At 34.0% G+C, this 26,737-nt stretch overlaps 1 protein-coding gene across 7 annotated transcripts in view; it reads right to left on the bottom strand.

Moving 5' to 3' along the window:
* The window catches only part of RB1CC1 (RB1 inducible coiled-coil 1), a 101,424-nt gene that overhangs the window by 57,798 nt on the left and 16,889 nt on the right, over nucleotides 1-26,737 (bottom strand). For 4 of the 7 annotated variants that reach the window (XM_082720093.1, XM_082720095.1, XM_082720097.1 and 1 more), the window contains exons 2-8: nucleotides 21,081-21,195; nucleotides 19,803-19,912; nucleotides 18,292-18,418; nucleotides 17,954-18,124; nucleotides 13,525-13,727; nucleotides 11,767-12,193; nucleotides 6,613-6,783 (exon numbers count right to left, since the gene is read on the bottom strand). In XM_082720093.1, the coding sequence (XP_082576219.1) occupies nucleotides 6,613-6,783; nucleotides 11,767-12,193; nucleotides 13,525-13,727; nucleotides 17,954-18,124; nucleotides 18,292-18,418; nucleotides 19,803-19,873 (1,170 nt within the window). In that variant the 5' untranslated portion in view covers nucleotides 19,874-19,912; nucleotides 21,081-21,195. The remainder of the gene's footprint in view (nucleotides 1-6,612; nucleotides 6,784-11,766; nucleotides 12,194-13,524; nucleotides 13,728-17,953; nucleotides 18,125-18,291; nucleotides 18,419-19,802; nucleotides 19,913-21,080; nucleotides 21,196-26,737) is intronic. The other 3 variants (XM_082720094.1, XM_082720096.1, XM_082720098.1) reach the window with 1 other exon arrangement.

The following is a 26,737-nucleotide window of genomic DNA, read 5'->3' as shown; positions in this document are numbered from 1 at the left end:
CTTAGTTACTACAGTACTTACAACTCCCCTCAAGATGTATTCTGTGAACTTTTGGTTTAGGGAGCAGATTTCCTATTATTTTCTTATTTTGTTGATAATCTTTAAAGACAAAAAGATTACTAGAGAAATAAAACACACTGAATAAATTTTCAGGGCTCCAGTGTTAACATAGCTTCACAGATCTGGTTAAGATTCTCTGTCAATTAAGGTAGAAGTGTCTATAAACCTCAAGTGTTGTGATCTTAAAAAAATTACTCTCTTAAAGCTGCCTGAACTGGTCTTTATCATATAAGATATTTAGGCAATAAATCTCCTTCCATTGTCTCATCCCTTCTTTCTCCTTTTTTTTTTTTTTTTTTTTTTTTTTGGAGAAAGAGAGTGTAAGAGAGCAAGTGGGGAGGGGGGCAGAGGGATAGAAGAGAGAAAATCTTCAGTAGGGTCCATGCTCAGTATAGAGCCTGATGTAGCGGCTTGATCTCACAACTTTGAGATCATCGCCTGAGCTGAAATCAAGAGTTGTACACTCAACTGAGGTACCCAAGTGTCCCCTTTCCCTTTCCTTTAAGAGTGGTTAGAAGATTTAACTGCTATGTTGCTAGAATGAATTACATAAAATTGTGTTTATACAGAATCTAAAATCAACTCCTCAAAATGATTAATCTGAATTTATCGACTTTCACTGACCACATGCTGAAGGAAATACTGATTAAAAAAAAAAAAAGAAAATATCTGCAATGGAAAAAAATACATTAACTATAATAAAACTAACAGATGAGACATCTGCAAATAATGAAAAGGTCCCAGACCAGATTTTTATAGAGAAGTCTAACATTCCATAAACTCAAGACTACCCTACCCCAAATTCTTGCTCTTTCTCTCTCTGTCTCTATTTTTTTAATGGGGAGGAGTGAGAGAATCTTATGCAGGCTCCACACCCAGCTCAAAGCCCAACTTGGGACTCAATCACATGACCCTGAGATTATGATCTTGGCCAAAATCAAGTCAGACCATAATAGAATGAGCCAACCAGGCACCCCTCATTCTGTAAATACTGACTGTGTACTTACTACAGGTAAAGAACCTGCAAGGCACTGTGATTAGGGCAGCGAGGAAGAGAGATTAGAAACCTGGTTTCTTAGAGCTTATTATTTTTTTGTTTTTCTTAATTTCTACACCCCGTGTGGGACTCAAACTCATGACCATAAGATCAAGAGTCATGGGCTCTTCCAACTGAGCCAGACAGGTGCCCTGGAGCTTGTATTCTTAAAGAAAAAATTTCATTTAAAAAAAAAAACAACCCACATAATCACTTAAATGTAATTATGACATAGCCTAAGTACAACCTGCTAAGAAAAAATATATCTGATCTGATCAAGACTGCAAAATCAGAGAAAATTTGTCTGTGAAAGTGATGTCTCAGTTAAAACCCTTGCCTCTATACATCCCTTGTCAGTCAAACACATAAACATATAGGAGTGAAAAGTTGCTCCAACAGCCATGTATACCTAACTTCAATAAGTTATCCCTCATCCCTCATAAGCACATTTAGAATTATCTTATTATAGCCAATTTCTCTCAAAGCTATTTACTCAGGCAAGCCCAGCTGACATCTATGATTGCTGGGCCTTGATTTCCATCTATTTTACATATTAATATTTTACATATTCAGTTTTATTCTGAATATATAATGTACTTATATTGAAGCATATGTAGGAACACTAAAAATATTCACTGAGGAATAATTAAATGAAATTTAATTGCCTCTCAATGTCAAAAAGGATTATACACTATACTATTTGAGGTATCAATATCCAAGAAAAACATAAACATTTTTATTTGAGAGAAAGAGAGCAAGAGAGAAGGAGCTGGGGGAGGGGCAGAGGAAGAGGGAGAAAGTAGACTACCTCCTGAATGGGAAGCGTGATGTGTGGCTCAATCCCAGGACTCTGAGATCATAACCTCAGCCAAAGGCAGACGCTTAACCAACTGAAACACCTAGGCCTAAACCCCCCAAAAATCTGTTTTTGTAAAAGTAAGAGTATTATGTCTTAAAAGTTAAATTCTATAAAAGTTAACTTAAAACATTAGCAAAAGCTGGGAATAAATTAGGGGGAAAGAAGATAGTTAGACAAGGTACTTCTTTGATCACAGGATGCCAAAGAGTAGTTTTCAAATTTTCCCAGGAACAGTATAGGACATATCTACTAAATTTTTTTCACTTTGGGTTCAAGAAACCCTGGGAGGGTTCAGCCCTGAAAAACAAAAATACAGGAGCAAACAAAAAAGGATCAAGAAATGCTTTCTCTATTTTTTAAAGAAAATAAAGAAATACTATTAGGTCCTTTATTAAGCAAATACACTTCCAGGAAAATGACCTATTCTTGTATTACACAACTCCATTTGCTGAATCCAATGCAGATGAGGATAACATCAGCATTAGGTTTTTTTTTTAATATAACCAAATGCAACACCCTTCCTTTTAGCTGCCTGATTGTAGTAGAGCTACTATACACATATTCCCCCCACACCCTCACAACAACCCCCAGAGATTTGAGAGTAAAGAAAGGAGAAAACAGATTATCTAGATAAGAAAACAGGAAGTCCTGGTTTATTCAATCAGAGAAAGAGGAATAAAGAAATCTGGAGATTTTAAAGGAATGAAGAGTTTATTAAATTAAAGACGAAAAAATGACTAATAATATATCTGACTGCATCAAAATTTAAAATTTCTGTTTAACAATCTTCACAACACTATCAACAAAGAGACGGTATCTGTATTATTTACAATAGACAAAGGATTATCCAGATTACATATAAAATAAATTTTTACAGAAACATTAGGATAAAAAAAATTGGCAAATGAAAATTCAGAGGAAATAGATGGTAAATACTGATATAAGGAAAACTGCTCTTCTCTTAATTACTGGGAGTGTTGACTGATTTTTCCTTTATGGAGGGTATAACATTACTAATTAATATTTAAAAATGCACAAACACACCAGAATCTAGCAATTCAATTACTGAAGATTGTCCCAACATGCACATAATGACAGAGATGTACTGGGATATTAAAACAATGTTTGTAACAAGAAAAACTAGAAGCAACCTAAATGACCATCAAAGAAGTCTGGTTAAATAAATTATGTTTGATTCATTCTATTGAGGGCTAAAAAAGAATGACCTTGGAGAAACAACAAAACAATCAGAAATTCAAAGCTGTCTCAAGTGATGGTAAACTATAATTTAATGATAATGTAGACTAAGCTTCCTATGGCATTAGTTACGAAAGACCTAAGAAAGCAGTAAAAGAGAAGAACCAGGATCTAGAAGGAGGAAACCTAGGAAAAGCCAGTTAAGCAACTAGGAATTCTTTGCCCTAGAGACATGTGCTGATTCCTGAAGAGGAGCCCAAAGCTAAGAATTAAAAAAAAGCAATCCTTCTGACATTCTCAAGGAGCTATGAAATAAAAAACTGGAGATCAGGGCCAGCCAAAGGAAGTGAAGATGGAAAACACTTTGTATTAGTACCCCAAAAAGCTATATCCTATGGAGTAAGAGTCTACAAAAGTAGACTGGCCACCACCACAAGGACTGTAAGATCAACTTCCCATAAACTAAATCCTTGATGTTACATTAAGATAATGTAAGACTGTGATAGCCCCTATCACATGCAAACAAATTCTCTCCAGAAGTGTTATCTTAAGCTTCATATTTCCTGTTTTTATTTATTTATTTATTTATTTATTTATTTATTTATTTATTTAGATTTGTCAGAGATAGAGAGGGAGAGAGCATAAACAGGGGGAGGAGCAGGCAGAGGGAGAAGCAGGTTCCCTGTTGAGCAAGAAGCCAGATCCCCACCTGAGCTGAAGGCAGATGCTTAACCAACTGAACCATCCAGGCATCCTCTGGGTTTTTCTTATCAAAAATAATTAGGCAGGTGAAAAGGCAAAACCACATGAATTTAAACTATTTAAACTATAAGAAACAATCCTATATCCACAGACACACAGGCACAAGTAATGGAGTTAACAGATAGACTTTTAAATTACTATATGGTTAATGTAATCAAAGAGATGATGGATGAGTCTGAGTATTTTGATAGATAATTTGAAACTATATAAACAAAAGAACCAAACTGAAATTGTAAGGCTAAAAAAATAAACAAAAATTACATATCAATAAATGGGTTTAATAACAGCTATTCACAGCTAGAAAAAATTAATCTGGGTCGAAAGAAATACCTGGAATAAAGCACAGATGGATATGACGATGGGAAATGCAGGCTATAAGGGTAAATGAAGAGAATGAGATGAAAGGTCTAATACATGTGTAAATGGAATCAATGAATGAGAAGGGAAAGAGCAAGGCAAAGGCAAAATTTGAAGAGACACTGGCAGTTATCCCAAAACATATGCCATTATACCACAGCTTCCAGTAGTACTACAAGTGCAACGCAAGGAGAAATACAAAGAAAACCACATTTTGTCATATTTTAGTAAAACTGTTAAAAACCTAGAAGTAAATCATGGAAAACCTAGATTCTATATCCAGAGAAAACATCCTTCAGAAATAAAGGTGATTTAAAGAAATTTTCAAACGACAAAGACTAAATTTTCCACTAAAGGATTCTTTAGGATATTCTAAATGCCTATCGAACTTACAAGGATGCATGTATTACTTTAAAAAAGCTAATATGGAAGATAAAATACTTTTTTAATGATAAGTTTTAAAATGATACATATATATGTATATATGTATCATTTTAAGAGAGAGCAAATGACCAGCGGTTATGGGGCAAAGTAGGAGACATTTTAATCAGGCTCCATGTCCAGCATGGAGCCCGACACGGGGCTCAATCTCATACCCCTGAGATCATGGACCTGAGGTGAATTCAAGAGTTAGATGCTTAACTGACTGAGCCACCATCCCCCAAATTTTTAAATTTTATTTTTAAATGATAAAAATAATCCAAAGGGCAAAAGCAGAAAGAGATATAACTGGAAGAAAAATTAGAAATAAGACTTAAAAACAAATAGTAATTATATTAAATAAATGGACTGAATACTCTTTTTTTCAAGATTTTATTTATTTGACAGAGAGAGATCATAAGTCGGCAGAGATGAAGGCGGGGGGTGGGGGAAGCAGGCTCCCCGCCAAGCAGACAGCCCAATGCAGAGCTCAATCCCAAGACCCTGAGATCATGACCTGAGGTGAAGGCAGAGGCTTAACCCATATTAAGCCATCCAGGTACCCCTGGACTAAATATTCTAATCAAAAAATTTCTCAACTTACTTTGAGGCCATCATAAAGACAATGCCCAACTTGACAAATATATGCCGAATGAATACACAATATAATTCAGTTTGCCAAAATGTTACACTTAATTCAGAAATACATGAAAAAGACAATATATTATGACCATGTTGAGTTTATTTCAAGAATCCAAGAATGGTTCAAGATTAGAAGCAGACTATAACTTTCTTAATCTGATAAAGGGTTTCTATTAACACAAAGAGAAAAAACTATTAGAAACATTCTAGTTGTGAAATACCACTTTCTATGGATCAAAAATTAAACAATGACATCTGCTATCACCTTCTACTCTGCATTGGTACTAGGGGATTCCAAGTCAGTGCAAAAGCACAAGATAAAGGGGTTCAGTTCACAATAAGGTGGCCAGATCCAAAATCAGGAGAAAAAAAGAGTCGGAATGACGGATGAATTCACTTAGGAAACCATAAAAATACAGTAAGTATTTTGAAATTTATTTTAGAAGAATTAAAGCAAGGATATACATGTTTTATCTACCTACCACACACTGTATAATGCCATGCAGGTAAAATAAAACATTTACACCCATTTGTATGTTTTAATGTTAAGAACACAATTGGAGGAAAAATACTGAAGATACAGAAGAACATTAAACTAGAAAAGTATATATTAGAATCAAGATTATGCAAGTCAACCCTTTTGGTGTTTTGCCAGAGTGGATGGAGGGCAAAATCATAAGCATGGCAGAAAATGCCTACAGTTTCCACTCTTTGCAATTCCATCACTATGTTTTGGTTATAAAATCTCTGACAGAGTTCTTAGAACACTACATTAAATTAGATCTAAAAACCTAAGTATTAGTAATCTGTAAGATTTCACATTTTCCTCTTATCTTTTACAAATCTCATGTGTTCTTTTTTAGTTTTCTGAGGGGGGAGCAGGAAGTACTCAAATGTTTAGTACAATGACTGCTTTATAATGTTCTTTCCACATGTTTTTTCCCCAGCTGCTGACAGCATTTTCATGGTTTATCTTTCTGTTACTACTTAAAGTGGCCCCAGCTCACGTTATCAAACCTGAACATTAAGAATGTGTAAACCTGGCGATTCACAGACCTGTACCTCTGGGGAAAAAAAATACATGTTTATAAAAAAATAAAAAATTAAAAAAAAAAAAAGAATGTGTCTTCTTCCTTATTTCATGCAAACAATACTATTCATTAACAATAATCAAGGATGTGGTAAAAAATAATGGTGTATGACAAACTGATACTACACATAAACTACTAGGATAGAGAAACTATGAACTGGTTTTCCTGAGAGAAGACTGATAGGGTACCTGAGCGAGTTCCTTCTGTTCATTCACCAGTCGGCTGCAGCTAGCAATCATCTGGTCCAGGGCATAGAGCCGGTCTTCAAGTCCTTTAATGGCTTTCATATTCTGATTATCAAGTTTGGCAATAGTTTGACGGCACTCTGCTATAAATGGCCGAATAATCCTTGGATCAAGCTAAATGACAACAGAACATATGAATGAAGTTTTCAGCAAACAATTTACAATATATTTCTCACCATTTTGATACACAGTTTCAGAGGAAAAAAAATTAAAAATACAGAAAAGTAAAAGCATGGGGAATCCTACTTATACTTTCACAAAATTGAGAGCAATAAAAAATTACTGATTATATTAGAATACATAATTAGGGATATAGTGCCAGGAGGTACCTGGAGGTATCTTTATTATCAGTCTCTATCTTGTAAAGGAATTTGCTTTATCAACCCAACTTTTTTCCTCTTCAATCTCTCCTGTTCCCTGGCTTTAAATCTACGAATTTTCTGGAATTCATGGAACCTAACAAATTTCTCTCAACACTGTTCCCCTTCCCTTGAAAGAATACACTGGTAGTGTTTTTACAGATAGTCTCCATTAAAAAAGATTGTCAAAGAGGACCAATGACCTCCTTTCTTTGAGGCTCTTAAACACTGAAGATAATCTTTCACAAACTCTGGAAGTCTGGGGCATTACTTCACTAGTTTCTCTACAGTACCATTCTCTGGCTCCTTTTCCTATCTAATCCATAAATACAGATAATCCAGAAGGACTCTGTGCTTATTAGCCCATCTTTACTATTTTATATGATTTCAGCATTAAGCATAATTTCTATGGAGCTCCCAAGCCTTCTGTAATCACTAATCCTTCTCATAGATTTTCAGCTTGTGTTTCTGACCACCTACTTATATCTCTATGTGAATACCAACCAGTTATCTTCTATTATTATTATCTCATTATAGTTGTCTTCTGTTGAAATCCCTAAATGGCTTCCTTCTGCCCACAATGACATCCAAAAAACACAGCATATAGTAAAGGCTTCAGTAATTGGATACCATTAAATCTTTCTAAGGCCTATCCTCTTCTCAAACTGAATTACCCATTACATCCAGAAAAGCTCTTTGTTTCTCTAGCTCTGATCTTTCTTCATACTGATGATCCTGCCTAGCTGTTTGCAAGCCCATCCCTGTTTCTACATAAGGGTCCTAGTTGAATACTGCCTCCTTCATGCTTTCTCTGATCACTGAAATTGAAAGACCATAAAATATTCAGTGTAGTGTTCGGCACAGAGAGAACATACAAAGGCAATTAAAACCGAACTATTTTATTGTTATTATCAATAATCCAGTGTAATTATTAAGAGGCTGCATTTGCAACGCTACAAAAAAGTTAACAAAGCCACTGCTTATATATAGGCAGCATTTGCCTAATATTAATGAAAACCTTACATACGTTAACATTTTCTCACTTTTCTTAATTTCACTGTAACTAAGTCCAATCTGCACACATTTCTGATCCAAAGTATTATACAAACCAAAGTTTAGCTATAAATCATTAAGGTGATAAAGGGCTAAAAAAGAGGATTAAAATAGATTTGAATTTTTAGCTTGTGCAAAATTACAACTATGCATGGACTTTTCACAGTAGTAATTTAAAGAAAAAAACCCCAAACCAGGGCTCCTGATTATGATAGTTCTGTATTTCATAATTCATTGAAAGTATAATACAACTATACTGGCAATATGGAAGAGTATTTTGTAAATCACTTAAGTAGCAGGTACATAACCTGACTTCCTAAAATCTTATTCTACTTAATATTTTATTTCATTTGTCCACAGAGTCTCTGGAGAAATTCTTTTTTAAAGATTTTATTTCTTTGTCAGAGAGACAGCTCACATGCACAAGCAGGGGGAGTGGCAGGCAGAGGGAAAAGTAAGTTCCCTGCTGAGCAAGGATCCTGATGTGGGACTTGATCCCATAACCTTGGGATCATGACCTGAGCTGAAGGTAGATGCTCAACTGACCGAGTCGAGTCACTCAGGTGTGCCTCTGGAGACATCTTTAAAAATATGTATTTTAAACCACAGAATTCTATTAATTATTTAGGAAATTTTCAGTAACTGAACACAGTGCTACATTCATATTTTACTCTTGGGCTTTTCCACTGATATCTGGAAAGATTAATATTATTATTGTCTTAAAAGATAAGAAACTAGAAATTGTCTTACCCTCTCCATTCTTCCCATCCCACCTCTAAATCCACACCCACTGCACAGACCAAACACTATTTCAGTTACACACAAAAATCCTGAATGAAATAACTACAAGATTCAATACATTATGCTGATACTAATCTGAACAGCTTAGAAATGAGCTGAATATGCATATTTCCAATTATTAATCATCAGATATACAAATGTTTGCCTTTTATAGTATAACCTGAACTAAAATATCCAAGATTCATTCTAATACAAACACACCGTAACCTAAAAAAATATTTGAGTACACAAAAATCCAGCAACAATTCTAAATTTTACCTGGTATACGAGGGGGAAAACTAAATAGGTCATGAAAATGCCATCTATTAATCCATCCAAGTATTATAAAACAGAGGATTCAACTGACGTATGGATGAGATGAGTAATAAATGGATGGCAGTGCCAGGATTTGAGCCCTTAGGATGCCCAATCTTAGGGAAGTTCCATAATGCCTATGTTTTAACTAGTTTCTTGAAAAAGATATTTGATTTAGGCAGTTGAAAATGCATGTTACAAATACTACTGAAACTGGGATTAGTATGTGAAAATGATGACTTTAAACAGGATTTGCTTTTGTAAGAACATCAAACCTTAGCACCTTTTAAAATTCATTGGCAAAGAGCACTTTCTACTATCAGATAATCAAGTAGGTTAGTTGTTATGGGTTAACTATGTAATAAATGTGAGAGAAAAAGGAAGGCATCTCTAGTGAGAGAGAAGTCCCATACTCCCTTTAATCTATCTTTAGAAATGCCATTAATGGTATTAAGAATAATACATAAATCTACCAAGAGGAGGAAAATATTAATCTAATAAAGAAATTTGACAAGTGATATTTATCATTCAGTATATCCCACTAATAGATCATTCCACACTGTAAAATACAGGCAGAAATATATAAACAAATATTGAAACAAGTTCTTCAAAATGTGTTTTCACTGCTTTTAAACAAAATTTTTTAATCTAATGGGCATCCACAACTGAAAAGAATGCTGTATTATAGATAGTATTTTACATTATGCTACACTTATTTTATAACAAGTAACTATAACCAAATAAAAATTTATATTTTGCCTTCAGAATATAATAGCCATGTAATCTATCACAAAGACTTCAGATACTCTTGGTATGTACTATGAGAGTAAATATTAACTTAGGTCAAAAATGTGACACCCTAGCAATAATACTATGGCTAACTTCTGTAGATTATTTCTATAAATATAAATTCTTATAAATTTTCATTAAGTCAGAAAAGGATCACTATTTCCTTTCTCTTATCATGTAAAGCGAATAAAAATTATATGACTGTGCTGGAATTCATTTAAACACGTAAATGCAAAACCAATTTCAAGTCCGTTTAAAAGGGGATTTTCCTCATAGTCTATAACCCTATTCTGACTCACGCAGAATATATATACATACATACATATATATATATATATATATATATATATATATATAAAATACACATATATACACTTCAATCACCCTAATTACCATCACGTATTAGAATTTTTAGGCTACTAAAATGTCAACATTTTAAACAGGAACACAAGTTTTCATCCCTTTTAGGCAGTAATCTTTGCATAATATATTACATACTTTCATGCCTTGGCAAATGTCTTAATTGAAGCTTTCTTTGATGACAATAAGTGGCCAAAAAGAAATTCCTGCTTTAAAGGATGTCATCAAGGAAGTGGAAATTTAAAGAATAAGAAACCTAGAATTTATTTAAGTTTTCCATTTGGAAAGATATGTGCTATTTTCTAGGCATTCCAGAAAATGCACTACCTTTCTCAATATTCAAAGAACAAGTCTTTTTTTGTAATTGAGTACCCCTTTAAAAAAGGCTAACAATCATGCCAATTATCTTTAGACACCTGCAGCCTTCAAAATACTATTTTGTTATTTCTGTATAACTGACTGAGCCACCCAGGCACCCATGGATCATATTTTAAGAGATATTTATTTCCCAGGTCTAAAAGTTTTTAGAAGTATATTTGGAGAAAAATTTAATCCAAAATATGAGCTCACTATAATTACAAAATACAACCAAGAATACAATGTTGAAATTTTGAATTTTAAAGTATCTCAGGCAGATACGATATTTAAAACTTCTTTTAAAAGTCAGCAATTGATTAGATTAGAAAGATGCACACGGGATTTTCAGGGAGACAAAAGTGTTCAGAATCTCCTTTTGGGTGGTGGTTATTCTGTGACCTAACCACTAAAGAACCTGAATATTTCACTGAATATAAATCTTTCTTGCCAAAAATAATTTTTTAACTGTAAAAAACAAAATTTTATCTTTAATATTTTCCAAAAGACCTTCAAAGTTCTATAGCATTTATAAATGTGAGCATGTGATCCATTATTAACTTAAAAATGTGGCAGGCTAGAAGTGGCCAAATATTACCATTTACCTATTTACTTATATTCAATGAGTGCTCCATGCCTATAGCACAAGAATGAAAACATTAAGACTGCTCAAGTTTTACCTAGAAGATAAAAGAACCTAACTGTAGGAACAAATTAAAGGATAGGAGATAGTAAAACATCTAAGTAATATTACAAGGTCAGAGAGAAATATATTTCAAAGTGCTACCACCAAAATCTGTACCACTTGAGCGGACACTTCAAATGTTCTGTATTGCAGTAGAAATTTTATGTATATGACCTCTAACAGTTTTCACAAATTTACTAACAATTCATAAATTAGGTTACAAGTGAAAAGGTTTGATTCGTCCAAGGTTGCAACCTTGGTTATAAAGTCTCACATCAAGGCTCAATATTTCTACTGTTAATAATGTGTTGTCATTCTCCCATTATATAAAACATTCAGTACAAATAACATAATTTTGCGTAGCTGAAATGACCCAAGAAATACCAAATTAACATGACTTACTCTGCTCATGGAATCAAAGCATTTCCTGACCAACGATTCCACATCATTAGGTCTATCTTGAACATTTATCCAGTCTAACAAAGAAACATTAAAAAAAGGCAGATCACCGTCTTTAGCATCTACTGAAGTTTCATCCTGCTGGACAGTACTTTGACAAGATTCCCTAATTTCTTTTCCATTTTCAGCATCTGTGGTATCTGGGGCTATATGTTCCACTGACTTGTGAAATGAGGTTAACAAGGATTGGTTAGTTGTTCTAGGCATATCAGGAGAGAGCACCAGTTCAGTGGAGGTTTTCATTTCAGCCTTTTCTGAGCCTTCATGTTCAGGTAAAGAATCCAGTCTTCCCAAACATTCCCTGTAACTATGTCTGGTTAGGCACTCCAACAGTGGAATCTTGGCCATTACTGAAACCGCAGTTCCTAAACTTAAAATACAAAAGAGCTGTCAGTAAAATTATGAGACTGCTCTAGCCAGAGAAATAGCATTTAATTACTATACACACAAAAACTACAACCTCTTTATTACATTATGCATATATAGTCTGTGTTCTTTTAAAAAAAAAAGTTAGACAGAGAAGGGTATCATTAATACATTAAAATACCACTCTCAAGTAAAGGGAGCCAGCTTACACTAAACAAGTGGACACATGGTTTTCATCAAACCTTAAGCTATAAAAAATACAAATTAAAAAAAAAAAAAAGATTTACCCACAGCAGTTCCTTAAAGTATAACTTAAAGCCAAACAAGTTGAAAGCACAGGATAAAATTAATAATCCCAATAAAGATTAACATAACTCTCATATTCATTTCACCCTATAGACAGGTAGATCTATGTTGTCAAAAGGCATGCGAAAGATGAACTATCTATGATTTGATTTCTGTAGAACATTTGTGAAATGGCTCAGGATTCTATGAGGAATTAACATATCTAAAAGAACTCTCAAACAACAGTTACTTGAATAGACTGTTGTATAAACTCTTTCTAGTCTTAAGTAATCACTCCCTTCCTTCCCAAGATCAGTCCCATTTGCAAGGCTAAAATCTTCTAATTCATACCACAAAACAGAAAAATTTCAATTAATGATATTCATTTTAATTGAAAAAGATGTTACTTCCCTCCAATTCAATTCAAAGTAACAAAAAATGTAGAAACTAAAAAATGAATGTAAAAATTGAAAGCATACACACAGACAACAAAGAGCTATATTCATGCTGAATTATTGCTGTATTTTTACATTCAGTATAGCCTTTTTCAAAAACAACCACTGGCTATCAAATGTGCTTATATGAAAAGAACCAGAAAACCATCTAAATGGTTTCTTTCCATCTTAGCAAGCCTACATCATGGCAATATTTAAAAAGGAAAATAAAAATTTCCTTGATTGCTGAATGTTTGAAAACTTTTCCATTTCTGCTAGATGTGTTATGTTTATATTTTGCCTTTACTTTAATGTAAAATTGGTAGCAGGGCAAGGAGACAAACACACTCAGGTATGTAAATCATTCAAAAGTATTTTGAGCGCTTTACATAAAGAAAACAAGGTAAGTAAAAGAAACGTGGGAGATCCATAAAATAGGAGGTGAATAAAATTGAGCACAATTTTAAAGTCCATAAAAGTCATCATAAATGTCTCAAAAAACGAACAATTATAATAAACAGTTATTAGAAATGAAATCACAATTACTGAAACAACTGATAAATTGCAAAGGTATTTCAAACAAACATCTTATTACCCATTTTAATGGCAAACATACTGAGTAAGTTTTAACTTGATGTCTTCTATGGATTGCAGATAATTTGAATAAATACTTTCAAACTTGAAAAGTAGTTTTTGGTAAGAATTTGAACAGTCCTCCAGATTGGCCATAATTGCAGCCCAGCCTTGGTGCTGAAGATGTTCATCATGGACCAGACCTTCACAGAAAGAGCAAAGTTTCTTGGCAACTTCATACATTTCCTGAAAACAAAGAAACACACCAAAAGAAGGTAATGTTTTCAACAATTAAATGAACTGTAGCATATTCACACAATGGAATACTATGTAGCAATGCATACAAACCATCAATTCATGCAATTACATGAAGAATCTCAGGAACATAATGTTAAATAAAAGAGGGGAGACACAAAAGAAAACAATGATTCCATCGATTTAAAGTTCTAAAAGAGGCAAAGTAATTTATGGTTTTAAATTCAGGATATTGGTTTATTTTACAGAAGAGAAAAGATGGGTACTGACTGCGAGAAAGCATGAAGTAGGGCTTCTGGGGTGATATTATATTTTAAGATTTCACTTTGTGAAATTTGCACAATGATTGAATTTGCACAAGTGAATGTGCAATGATCTGTACATTTTCTAATATGTATATATCTCACTAAACAAAAATCTATTATTTCACTAATGAAGGTATCTGAATCCAAGGTCACACCACAATTGAGGTGACCAAATTTAAACTCTGACAATTTGACTCTCGAAGACCATACTCCTGCCATTATTATAGAGCCTCTAATTCCTATTATAGAGCCTCTAATTCTAATTCAAATTTCTTATAATATGCACTATCTGACATATTCACTGTTTTGGTTACCACAGCTTTTGAGTACATTCTAAAATCTGAGGAAGATGTATTGTTCCCTCCACCTCTCATTCTTCTTTCTCTTTACTTTGGTAACTATTCCTGAACACTGATCCTTCCCCATAAACATTTTATCTAAAACAAACAAAACAAAACAAAAAAATCAAAGTTCCTCCTCACTCTCCAAAGCAAAAAATGCTTTTTTTCCCCTCCCTACACCAGTGCTTTCCATGGCAACTTTAAATGCAATTCGTTAGGCTAATGAATAATATTAAGATTATGACTATGAATACTAAGAATGATATTAAGAATGTCTTTTTTTTAGGGTGCCTGGGTGGCTCAGTTGTTTGAGCATCTGCCTTCAGCTCAGGTCATGATTCTGGGATCCTGGGATAAGTCCTGCATCAGGATCCCTAGCAGCGTACACCCTCCTTCTCCCTCTACCTCTGCCTCTTTCTTTCTCTCTTAAATAAAATCTTTGAAAAAAGAGTCTTCTTTTATTTCAGAGATAGAATTTAGTGATCCACCAGTTGCATCTAACATCCAGTGCACATTACTTCAAATGCCCTCCTTAATGCCAATCACCCAATTATCCTTTCCCTCATCCTTTTCCCCTCCAGTAAGTAATTCTCAGTTTATTTCCCAGAGTTAAGAGTTTCTTATGGTTTGTCTCCCCCTCTGATTACCCCTTGTTTTATTTTTCCCTCCCTTCCTCTACATTCCTGTTTTGTTTCTTAAATTCCACTCTCGAGTGAAATCATATAATAACTGTCTTTCTCTGACTGACTTATTTCACTTAGCATAATACCCTCTAATTCCATCCATGTCATTGCAAGTGGCAAGATTTTGTTCTTCAAGATTGAGAGCCGGGTAATATTCCATTGTATATACACACCACATTTTTATCCATTCATCTGTTGATGGACACTTGGGCACTTTCCATAATGTGACTATTGCTGATAATGTTGCTATAAACAGCACGGTACATGTGCTCCTTTGAATCACTATGTTTATATCCTTTGAATACCTAGTAGTGCAATTGCTGGGTTGTACGGTAGCTCTATTTTTAACTTTTTGAGGAACCTCCATACTGTTTTTCAGAGTTTAAAAATATGTCTTTCCATTAGCCTATAACTTGTATTTTTCTTTTTTTTAAGATTTTATTTATCTATTTGCTAGAAAGCGAGAGAGCACAAGCAAGGGGATGGAAGAGGAAGAGGGGAAGCAGCTTAGCAGAGAGCCTGGTGTGTGGCTTGATCCCAGGACTCTGGGATCGTGACCTGAACCAAAGGCAGATGCTTAACTGACTGAGACACCTAGGTACCCCTATAATTTATATTCTTTAACAGAATTTTATAATTTTTGTTGCTACTTAGATTGTAATACATTTCCATTTGCATTCCAAAGCAGGGCCCAGTACTGAGAAATGTGAATGTTTCTGCATTTATCACATACCCAGCCACCTTACCAAAAGTCTTTCTGATAGATTTTTATTAAATCCTCTGATATTCCAAATATACAACCATAGATCGCCTAAAATGGATGTTTTTCACTTCTTTTCCATTAATTTTGCCACTTACTTCATTTTCATTTTCTTATTTTAGTGTATTTCTTCAGAAGTTCCAAAAGAATACTGAATAGACTGATTCTGATTTATGTAAAAATGGCTCTAATAGTTTGTTGATTTAAAAGCTGATTAGCTTTCATATTTGGTCAATTCTACATTTTATTTATTTTGTTTCCTTCTAGAGCTATTTTACTATGAGGAATATCTGCTAAATTTTAACATACGCCCTTCTGGATAATATTAATATGACTCCATGTTTTGTCCTATAAAGTATAGTATTACCGATTGAGGCAATTAATTACCATTAAATTTCCAAATACTGAAGGACCCTTGCATTCCTTTAATATACCTTTTGCTATTAATATATTACTCTTTTGATACTCTTATTTTGGTTTTATCTGTAAGAAAAAATGAGTTATTCTCCATTTTCAGGATCCAAAATATTAAACACTGGCCCGTAAGAGCTTTCTGATTTTAAGAGACATATTAAAATCTCTCATTTTTTAAAAATCCCCCATTTTAAAATTATGATAAATACACATGAAACTTACTGTCTTAACCCATTTTAAGTGTATGGTTCAGAAGCACTAAGTTTTTCACATTGCCGGGTAACCATAACCACTAACCTTCTTCAGAAATTTTTCATCATCCCAAAGTGAAACTGTACCTAATAGATAATTAACTCGACCTTCCCCTCACCCCTCAGCCTTGGGTAACTCTTCTTCTATTTTCTGTCTCTATGAATCTGACTCCTATAGGTACTTTATATAACTGAGATTGCACAATATCTGTCCTTTTACATTTGGCTTATTTCACTTAGCTTATTTGTCCTCAAGTTTCATCCATATTGTAGTTCATATCAGAACTTTCTTCTGATATGGTTAAATTTGACAAGGTTAAATAATATCCCATTGTATGTATGTATATACCACATTCTGTTGAATCTATCTAGTCATCCACTGATGGACATTTGGGTTGTTTCTATCATTTGACTACTGGAAATAATTCTGCTATGAATACTGGTGTTCAACATTATGTTTTATTAAGTTCTGCAATTATTATCATTTAGCCTGTGTTGATAGAAAAATACAGATCTGACTTCTCTTTCTCACAAATTAAATCTTTTATTATAAATTTCACTTTGTTCTGTTTAATGCTTTAACATCCACTTTGTCAAGTATCAACACTACCATTTAAATTTTTTGTATGGTGGAAAGATAATTTGTTCTCCTCAAGGACTTAAATATGGGTATGGAAAAAACAATCACATTTTTAAGAGTTAGTTAAGTCTTTTATTTCTGTCTACTCCAACACAGGTAACTTTATTGTTTATAGCAATATTCAGAAGTCAATAACTGCATACCATCATTTAGGAAAGAAGTTGAACAAATCATGTTTAAAACTGCTTTTCCACTCTTAGATCTTATAACTCCTTGCAAATGCAGAATGACTAACAATGTATGAGTCTGAAAATTTAAAAACCAGACATATTAGCCAGCAAAATATTCCCCCAAAACTTTATTTTTATCTTTTTTTTATGCTTCCCCTGTAATTCAGACCACCTTGCTAGCTACTTATTTATTTGAGTATAGTTAACACACAATGCTAGCTCCAGGTGTACAACACTGTGATACAACAACTCTATACCTAGGCTATACACACAACAAGTGTAGCTACCATCTGTCAGCATACAGTATTATTACAGTATCACTGACTATATTCTTTATGCTGTACCTTTAATTCCCATTTATTCATTCCATAACTGGAAGCCTATATCTCCCACTCTTCTTCAACTATCCCTCCACTTCCATCCCTCTGGCAACCATCCGTTAGTTCTCTGTGCTTAATTTAGATTTGAATGCTTTTAGGAACTATCAATTTGTTATAACGTTCACTGATGCCTAAAACAGGCTAATACTTCATGAAAATATTACCAAGTATATGAAAAAGATATAATTTTGTTAAGTAACCAATTTTTAATTTTAAATTGTACTAGATGTAAATAAGTATAATAATCTCAAAAAACAATTATTTTTATCTTACCACTGCAAGTTGTGTTCTTGAAGCAACAGTGTGAAAAACTGCAGGCATCATAAGAGACTCTTCAACTTTTATTTCCATGTCATTTTCTGTTGAAAAAGTAGTTTTTGGAATAGCAGGTGGACGATCACATAAAATCATTTCTTTGTTGAAAAGAAAAATTGGATTTGTGTCCTACAGAAGTAAAAAAGCAAAAGAAACTAAAGTAAAATGTTATACTGAACATGCACACTGCCCTCAATATATGAAGCCGATAAACCTTACTTTTGAACGTTGAGTTCCCAATTCCCTACGTGATGTGAAACGAGCACGTTTGTACGAAAGCATTCATGGACACATACCGTCCCAGCACTGTAGGTGCACACTCTTCGATCTGCAGCCATGCATTCTCCTCCATTGACCACCAGCACCTGATGCTGAATAGCAATCTTGTATTTGCTATGAATGGCATGCTTGAGATCTGCCACACTTTAAAAGGGGTGGAGGTAGGGCAAAAAATTATTTATACATACTTTCCAATGACAAACTTTTTACCATCAAAGTAGCACTATGTAAAAATATTCGATAGATATTAATTTCACTCTAAAAAATTTTCCCCAAAACAACAGCATAAAATACAAATTTGTTTCTGGAATCAGATTCCACAATCATCTGGCTGACCTTAGGTGAATAAATCACCCATGTGGCACAACTAAAAGTGAATCTATAAAATGCAGGAAGTAGACATATTTATTTCCGTGATCTTTATATAAAAAACATAGCAAAAGAATATGCTCGAATTAGCATCAGGTCTGTTAAAGTCTTCAGAACACAGATGTCTGTTAAAATCCTCACATCACATTACACAAACTACATTAAGTATAAAACATAAAATTGCTTCCTTTCCTTACCTTTCAGAAAATCATTCCTTCACAGGTAAAATTATATTTTATAAAAAGCAGAATTTTTAAAAAAGAATATAATTTCAAATTCCATTTTTAAAACTAAGATTATAATTCCACAAATTATTTATAATATTTCCAGTGTCAGATTTGTTTACTCTGTATTGCATTAAGTCTTTGCTCTCAGATCCACTACCAAAATACAAGTATACAGGAATAGTTGTTACTATTCCCTTTCTTGCTGTTTGCCCTAAAAATATATCCTCCCTCCCTGACACTTCTCCCCACATTTCAAAATATAACAACATTCATCAGTCAAATATTTGAATCTCCTACAAAGCTGGAGAATTATTAGGTAGTATGAGTCCTACAAACTTAGTTAAAAATATTAAGCTGATTGTCTTCTTGAATCAACAAACAAAACAACTATTACTGACTTTATTCATGTAAGGGAATAAAAACAAATCACCAAAGCATCTAGGACTGACACATGTTACTTTATATAGTTAGCAATAATTTCCTTAGCAATGTCCTGGGAAACTTAGAAGGGCAATCAGGTATGAAAACTTCTTCTATTTGACAGTTTTAATTTGAAATAAGTTTGTTTGCAGGTAAGTTTGTTCATTGTGAATAATATATTCACAAAAACAGACAAAGCACAACTTTATGAACTTCGGTGTTTTAGTGAAAGAAAACAACTATGTAAGTAATATGCTAGAAGATTTAAGATATTACTACTCTTTTTTTTTTAATTTATTTTTTATTTATTTGTAGCTTAACAGTATTCATTATTTTGGCACCACACCCAGCACTCCATGCAATCCGTGCCCTCTGTAATACCCACCCCCCAAGATATTACTACTCTTATTTTCTTATTTAAAAAAGGAAGAGTTTTCTGCAAATCGATTACTTTGTAACTTTTTGCCTACACAAAATACAGAATTGATGAGATTGAACGAAATACAACTTACGTTTGCACTGTAAGTTCAGTGTCAAATGTCAGGGTAGTTCCAGTGTTAACCAGAAATACATATAACTTCATGATGATTTCTCTGGATTCTGTGAGCTTATACCTCACACTCTAATCCGGTTATTAAAAAAACAGACAAGAAAAATGGTCAGTTACATAAACATAACTACAAACACAGATACCCTCACATAAAACATGTTATTTATGTGCTACAGAAATAACTAAAAAATAGTTTTTGGTGTCTAAGATGGCTAACTGGACAATTTGGTAAATTTGCTGCTTAAAAATAAACAGTAATGAAATTAGTGAAAAGCATAAATATTCTAATTAAAAATATTTGTTTTAAGGAAGAGGCCAGCAATCAGAACAAAAATTATGTGTACACTTCACATTGTCCTCATGTACCCTTCTACATTAAGAATTAAAATTAAAAATTTGATCAAAGATCTTCCTAACTCAAAAAGTTCTTCCCTGACTGCTTCCTTTTAACAATAAAAAATTGTCTTGAGGTTAGACTTACTGATAGTAAATAAGAGTAGCCACTACTTGCTAGTTAGGGAAAACGAGTTAATTCCAATTCCTTCTATCAGCTGTCTCTTAATCTAAATTCCACCTCCACTCTGAGTTAGAAATGCTCCATAAGAAACTGTGACCCTAACAGTTATATCATCTCCTTGAGCAGTAGAAAGTGCACAGGTCTAGAAATCAGGATATTTGAAACAACTGCTATTAACTAGCTGTCCAAGCCAAAATCTCATATAAAATAAACTTCTTCAGGGAACCTGGGTGGTTCAGTCACTTGAGCATCTGACTCGTGGTTTGGGCTGGTGTCATGATATAAAGGTGGTAAGGTCAAGCCCTGTGATGGGCCCCACCATCAGGGAGTCTGCTTGAGATTCTCTTTTTCCCTCACTCCCTCTGCCCTTCTCCATTCTTCCATGTGCATCCTCTCTCTTTCTCTCAAGTAAATAAATCTTAAAAAAAAAAAAAAAATGAAATAACATAAACTTCCCCACCTACAAGGGACAGGTTTAAAATCTAGCACTTTATTTTTTACAATCAGAGGTAAAAATCCCCCAAATTAATGAAAGTGATGAAAGACAATAAATTAACAGATATTAGAATATATCTTTCCTTATGCTCTTTCCAATGAGTTTCAGAATAAAATTATCAGGAAAGAAGGAAAAAAATAAATAACATCTTAAAATCAATGTTTCCAACACCAGTTTTTTAAAAAATGCATTAGATGAAAAACTCATGAATTTAGAACTGTACTTACTGTCAGGCACTGTGAAAAGGACTACCACTTTTCTTAAAAAGCAGATTAAAACTGGCTTATGTTTGCTTTGCTTGATATTGGCAACTGAATGGCATTACTGGTTAAACTCAGTGAACTGGAAAAGAAAAATTTCTGGATTATCATAAAGAGAAATAATTCAGTATATGACAACGTATGATTATTTATTTAAAAACTCCCTTGTGAAAATAATTTCTACTCAATCTCTCCTCCTACCTGCACATTCACTGAAACCATAAGAGTATTATAACTTTTATCCATACCACTCCACTAAGAGACATAAAAGTCTCTAAAAAACTCTCCAAAGCTGCCAAATTCTACAGCCATTTCTTAGTTCTTTTTTTTAAAAAAAATTTTTTTTAAGATTTTATTTATTTGTCAGAGAGAGAGAGCGAGAGAGTGAGCAAGCACAGGCAGAGGGAGAAGCAGGCTCCCTAGAGACCAAGGAGCCCGATGTGGGACTCGATCCCAGGACACTGGGATCATGACCTGAGCCGAAGGCAGCCACTTAACGAACTGAGCCACCCAGGAGTCCCCAGTTCTTAAGATATAGTGGTAAAAAAGAGCCTGGCAGCTTTAGCCTAGCAGCATTAAACCCTGAGGCAGGGTTTAATCCTGGCCCCATTTCTTGTACATTATCTTGGGCAACTTACTTAATTGTCTTGATTTCTTGTTTTGTAAAATGAATAAAAATGGTACCTGTAGCAGGCAGCCTGCAAAACAGCCCTACTACCTCTGGGTATCCTTACTCCAATGAAATCCCTACCCCTACTGGGTATGGGCAGGGCCCATGATCTTTTTCTAACCAATGAAATATGGTAAGGTTAATGAAATGTCACATGATTGCTACTCAAGATTATAACATCCATCATGCTAGCTGACTCCTTCCCTTGCCAGCTCTGATGAAGTAATAAGCTACCATGGAGAGGCCCAATGAGTCAAAAAATTGAAGTTAGCCTCAGCAAGAAGCTGAGAGTCTCAATCAGACAAGCTGCACAGAACTGTTAACCACTGCTGAGCTTGGAAGCAGATCACTCCTTGGTTGAGCCTCAGACAAGACCTCAGCTCCAGCAAACACCTTCACTGCAATCTTCTGAGAGACCTTGAGGCAGATGACCCAGCCAACCTATGCCCAGAAAATGTGAACTAAAACATTTCTTATTCAGCAAAAGATAATATAGTACCCCACATTGCAGGGGTATTATGAGAAGTAAGGGAGAAAAAGTATGAAAAAAAAAAAAAAAGAAAAAAAAATATTAGCCTCATGCTCTGCAGGGAATAAGAATTCAACAGGGCGCCTGGGTGGCTCAGTGGGTTCAGCCTCTGCCTTCTGCTTAAGTAACGATCTCAGGGTCCTGGGATCAAGGCTTTCATCGTGCTCTCTGCTCAACAGGGAGCCTGCTTCCCCTTCTCTCTCTGCTGGCCTCTCTGCTTACTTGTGATCTCTCTCTCTCTCTGTCTGTCTGTCAAATAAATAAATAAAATCTTAAAAAAAAAAAAATTCAATAAACAACCCTAGCACCCCTTCTTGGGCTTTTTCCTCTGCCAACTCTCCAGTATTTGGGTAGGACCTCAACACCACACTCAAATTCAAAAGTATATTTTATCTTACAAGTTAAAGGAGTTCTTTTGTTTTCTAAAGGATTAGGTAGCTATAAGTATGGTGACTAAAAAAGAAGGAATATTGGTAGCAGAGATGATTCATTAATTAATTCATTCATTCAAATAGAACACTTATTGGGCTTGTGTGTCAGGACTATATTTTGTGAACAAAACAGACATGATCTTTGTCCTTATGGAGATCACAGCCCTGAAGTAGAAAAAGAAATTAAACAAAAAGAAAACAAACATGGTATAAGTTACAATAAATGCAATGTAAGAGGAATGGGGTGGCAAGGACCTAAAAACCTATTTTAGATTTGGGGGAGCAAAGAAGGCCTCTACGTAGATTACATTTAAATAGGTCACACAAATGAGACTAAGACTGTTCTGTAAGGGGGGTAAAGCAATACAAGAAGATACAACATTTGTGAGCCTAAATATAAAACCCTTAGAGTAATCACAACTGTATTCTAAGTTTTACTTTTCTTTCCTCTTAAATATTATTTACCCTTTCTATTTTGGGGTAACTTCACACTTAGAAAAAAGCTCAGAAATAGTAAAACAAACAAACAACCAAACAAAAACAAAACAAAAAAACCCTCCCTGGCACGTTTTACCTAGTGTTACCAACTATGTACACTGTGCTCCATGCCTGCTCCTTTCTTTTTCTCTCTCTATATACATATACACTGTACACACAGGATACATTTTTTTCTGAACTATCTGTGAGTAATCTGCAGACAGAATGTCTCATTATCCATAAACACTTCAGAATGTGAGTAACAGAAAGAATTTTTCTCATACATGACCAAAGTACATTTATCGACTCATCAAATTTAACCTAGATCCATATTATCACCTAATCCACCATCTGTACTCAAATTACTGCCCCAATAATACTCTTGACAGTTTTTCTCCCTCGATCTAGGACCCAATTCATTGATAATATTCAGATTTAGGATCCAATTCAGGATAATATTTGATAATATTTTAAATTTAACATCTATTTGATTTCCTTCAATCTAAAACTTCATCCATCTTTTTCTTTTCATGATCTAGGTACAATACTGTTCTCAATACAATAATCCATCAGAAGCTTCAGAAATCATTATAAAGATGGACTCAGTGCCATTTCCCTGTTCCATAATACTTACAGTAAATGAGGGAAATTGATAAATGCAGCAGCTACTATGTGCCTTTAAACAAACACTAATCTCTTTAGCTGGCGTTCACCCTAAGAAACAGCTCAATAATTAACAATGCTTACGAAAACAGCTACACGAAAAAAGCTTATTTGAAAATTAGTCTATATGTATAATTCATGAATAATGTAAAACAATCCCAAGGACACTTTTTATTGCTGTGGCTCTAGAACCTAGGTTAGTTTGACTCTACTATGTAGGCATCATATAGGCACACTATACAGGCACACTTGATATTGCCTGTCATTTAGATCATTTCTTTCTTTTTCTTTTTTTTAATTTAGCTCATTTCTAAAAGTTCCCGAATGACATTATGGCAGTATCATTTAGAGAAGCACCTCTGGACCTACCCTGATGTAACATCCCACATTCTCATCCATTATCCATTGTGTGAAGCCATCGCATTGGCAACTTTAACCAGAAGCATCCCTCTGAATCTTAACTCTCTATGCCCTCATTAATTGTCATCTACCACCCAGGACCTATGCTAGAACAGCATAAGAGAAAAATCTAACTAGTGAAATGAATCATTGTCCCATGGGTCTCACTGGCCTGGGTACTCTTTATTTATTTGACTAAATAAATAAAGCTTAATGGTAATCCTAAAATTTGTATGGAATCACAAGAGACCCTGAACTTCAAGTAATCTTGAAAAAGAACAAAATGGAGGCATCACAATCCGAGATTTCAAGATATACTACAAAGCTGTAGTAATCAAAATAGTATGGTACTGGCATAAAGCTAGACACACAGATCAACAGAACAGAGAGCTCATAAATAAGCCCATGATTATATGACCAATTAATCTTCAACAAAAGAGGCAAGAATATGCAATGGGAAAAAGTCTTTTCAACAAATGCTGCTGGGAAAATTGGACAGCTACACAGAAAAGAATGAACTTGGACCACTTTCCTACACCATACACAAAAAACAAACTCAAATGGATTAAGACATAAATGTGAAACACCAAACTGTAAAAATCCTAGAAAAGAGCACAGGCAGTAATTTCTTTGATATCTGCTATAGCAACTTTTTTCCTAGGTATGTCTCCTGAGACAAGGCAAACAAAAGCAAAAATAAACTATTCAAAGTAAGAAGCTTCTGCACAGTGAAGAAAGAAATCAACAAAAGTAAAAGACAACCTATGGGATAGGTGAAGATATTTGAAAATGATACTTCTGATAAATGATTACTATCCAAATACATAAAGAACACAAGAAACAGTAAGTGTTGGCAAAGATGCTGAGAAAAAGGAATCCCTATGCACAGTTGGTGGGAATGCAAACTAGCGAAGCCACTGTGGAAAACAGCATGGAGGTTCCTCAAAAAATTAAAAATAAAAATTACCATATGATCCAGTAATTCCACTATTGGGCACTTACAAAATATGAAAATATGATAATTCAAAAAGATAAATGCAACCCTGTGTTTACTGCAGCATTAGTTACAATAGCCAAGATATGGAAGCAATATAAGTGTCCATTGACAGATGAAGGGATAAAGATGTGAGGTGTATACACAGGTATACACACACACACACACACACACACACACACACACACAAAATTACTCAGCCATAAAAAAGAATGAAATGTTACCATTTGCAACAACATGGATAGATCTAGAGAGTATAAAGCTAAGAGAAATAAATCAGAGAAAGACAAATAAGTATGATCTCCCTCATGTGTGGAATTTAAGAAACAAAACAAGTGAATGAAGAAAGAGACAAACCAAGAAACAGACTCCTAATTACAAAGAAAAAAACCAATGGTTACAAGAGGGGAGGTATAGGAGGAGATGGGTGAAACAGGTGAAGGGGATTAAAGAGTACACTTACCATGATAAGCACTGAGTAAAGTGCTGAATTGTTGAGTAACACTTAAAACTAACAGAATACTCTATGTTAAGTACACTGAAATTGAAAAACAAAACCAGAAACATAAAGTAAAAAATGAAAGGGAATAGCGAAACAAAATAAAAACAAAACAAAAACAAATAAAACAACACAGGCTATGGTTTCCACAGCCACAAAACACTCATTTATTTCACCTGTCCCAAGTATACAACATAAAATAATCATCAGTGACCCTTACTGAGTAATTCATTATATATTGGTGATTATGCTCAGTAATATTATATGCAATAGTTCCCTTATTTTTCATAACATGTAAGATAACCATATTATTAATTTCTTTTTGGAGTTTAGGGAAAAGATTCAGAGATCACTCAACTTGTCTAAAGGTAGAAGGTTAGTACATATGAGATACAAGAGTTTGAACACATCTCAGTTTACAACATTCATTCAATAAAATTTCACCTGAGAATCTAGTATGCCCTAGGTGGTGTGTGTGTGAGTGTGTGTGTGTGTGTGTGTGTGTGTGTTTAGTTTTGGATAATAAAACAAACAGTGTGATAAAACTGCCGAGTCTCATGAAGAGTACATCTGGGTAATCTATACACAAACTCTGTGATATCTACTTTCAAAACAGTAGCTCTAAAAATGCAATTATTTGTAATTAAAAGTAATTCTAAAATATATGCTTGCATTTTTCTATGTTTTATTCTTTAAAGATATTGATATTGTTGACTTAACAATAACCACTGATTATTAACATGAAATAAAAGCCATACCATCTACATATCTTCACAATTTCTACTGTGAGAAAGGCTATTATCTCTAAATCAAGTGATAAAACTATGGTTCTAAAATACTTCAATAATCTCTCCAAGTCATATAGCAAAAACAACCAGAGTTCAAATCTATGGCTGGGTCAAGAAGGAAAGAAGTCCAACAAGGAAAGAACATGAACTACTACTAAAAAATATGAACATGTA

This window comes from Mustela nivalis, assembly GCF_964662115.1.
Source record: "Mustela nivalis genome assembly, chromosome: 2".
NCBI lineage: Eukaryota > Metazoa > Chordata > Mammalia > Carnivora > Mustelidae > Mustela > Mustela nivalis.
This window is presented reverse-complemented; position numbering and strand designations above follow the sequence as displayed.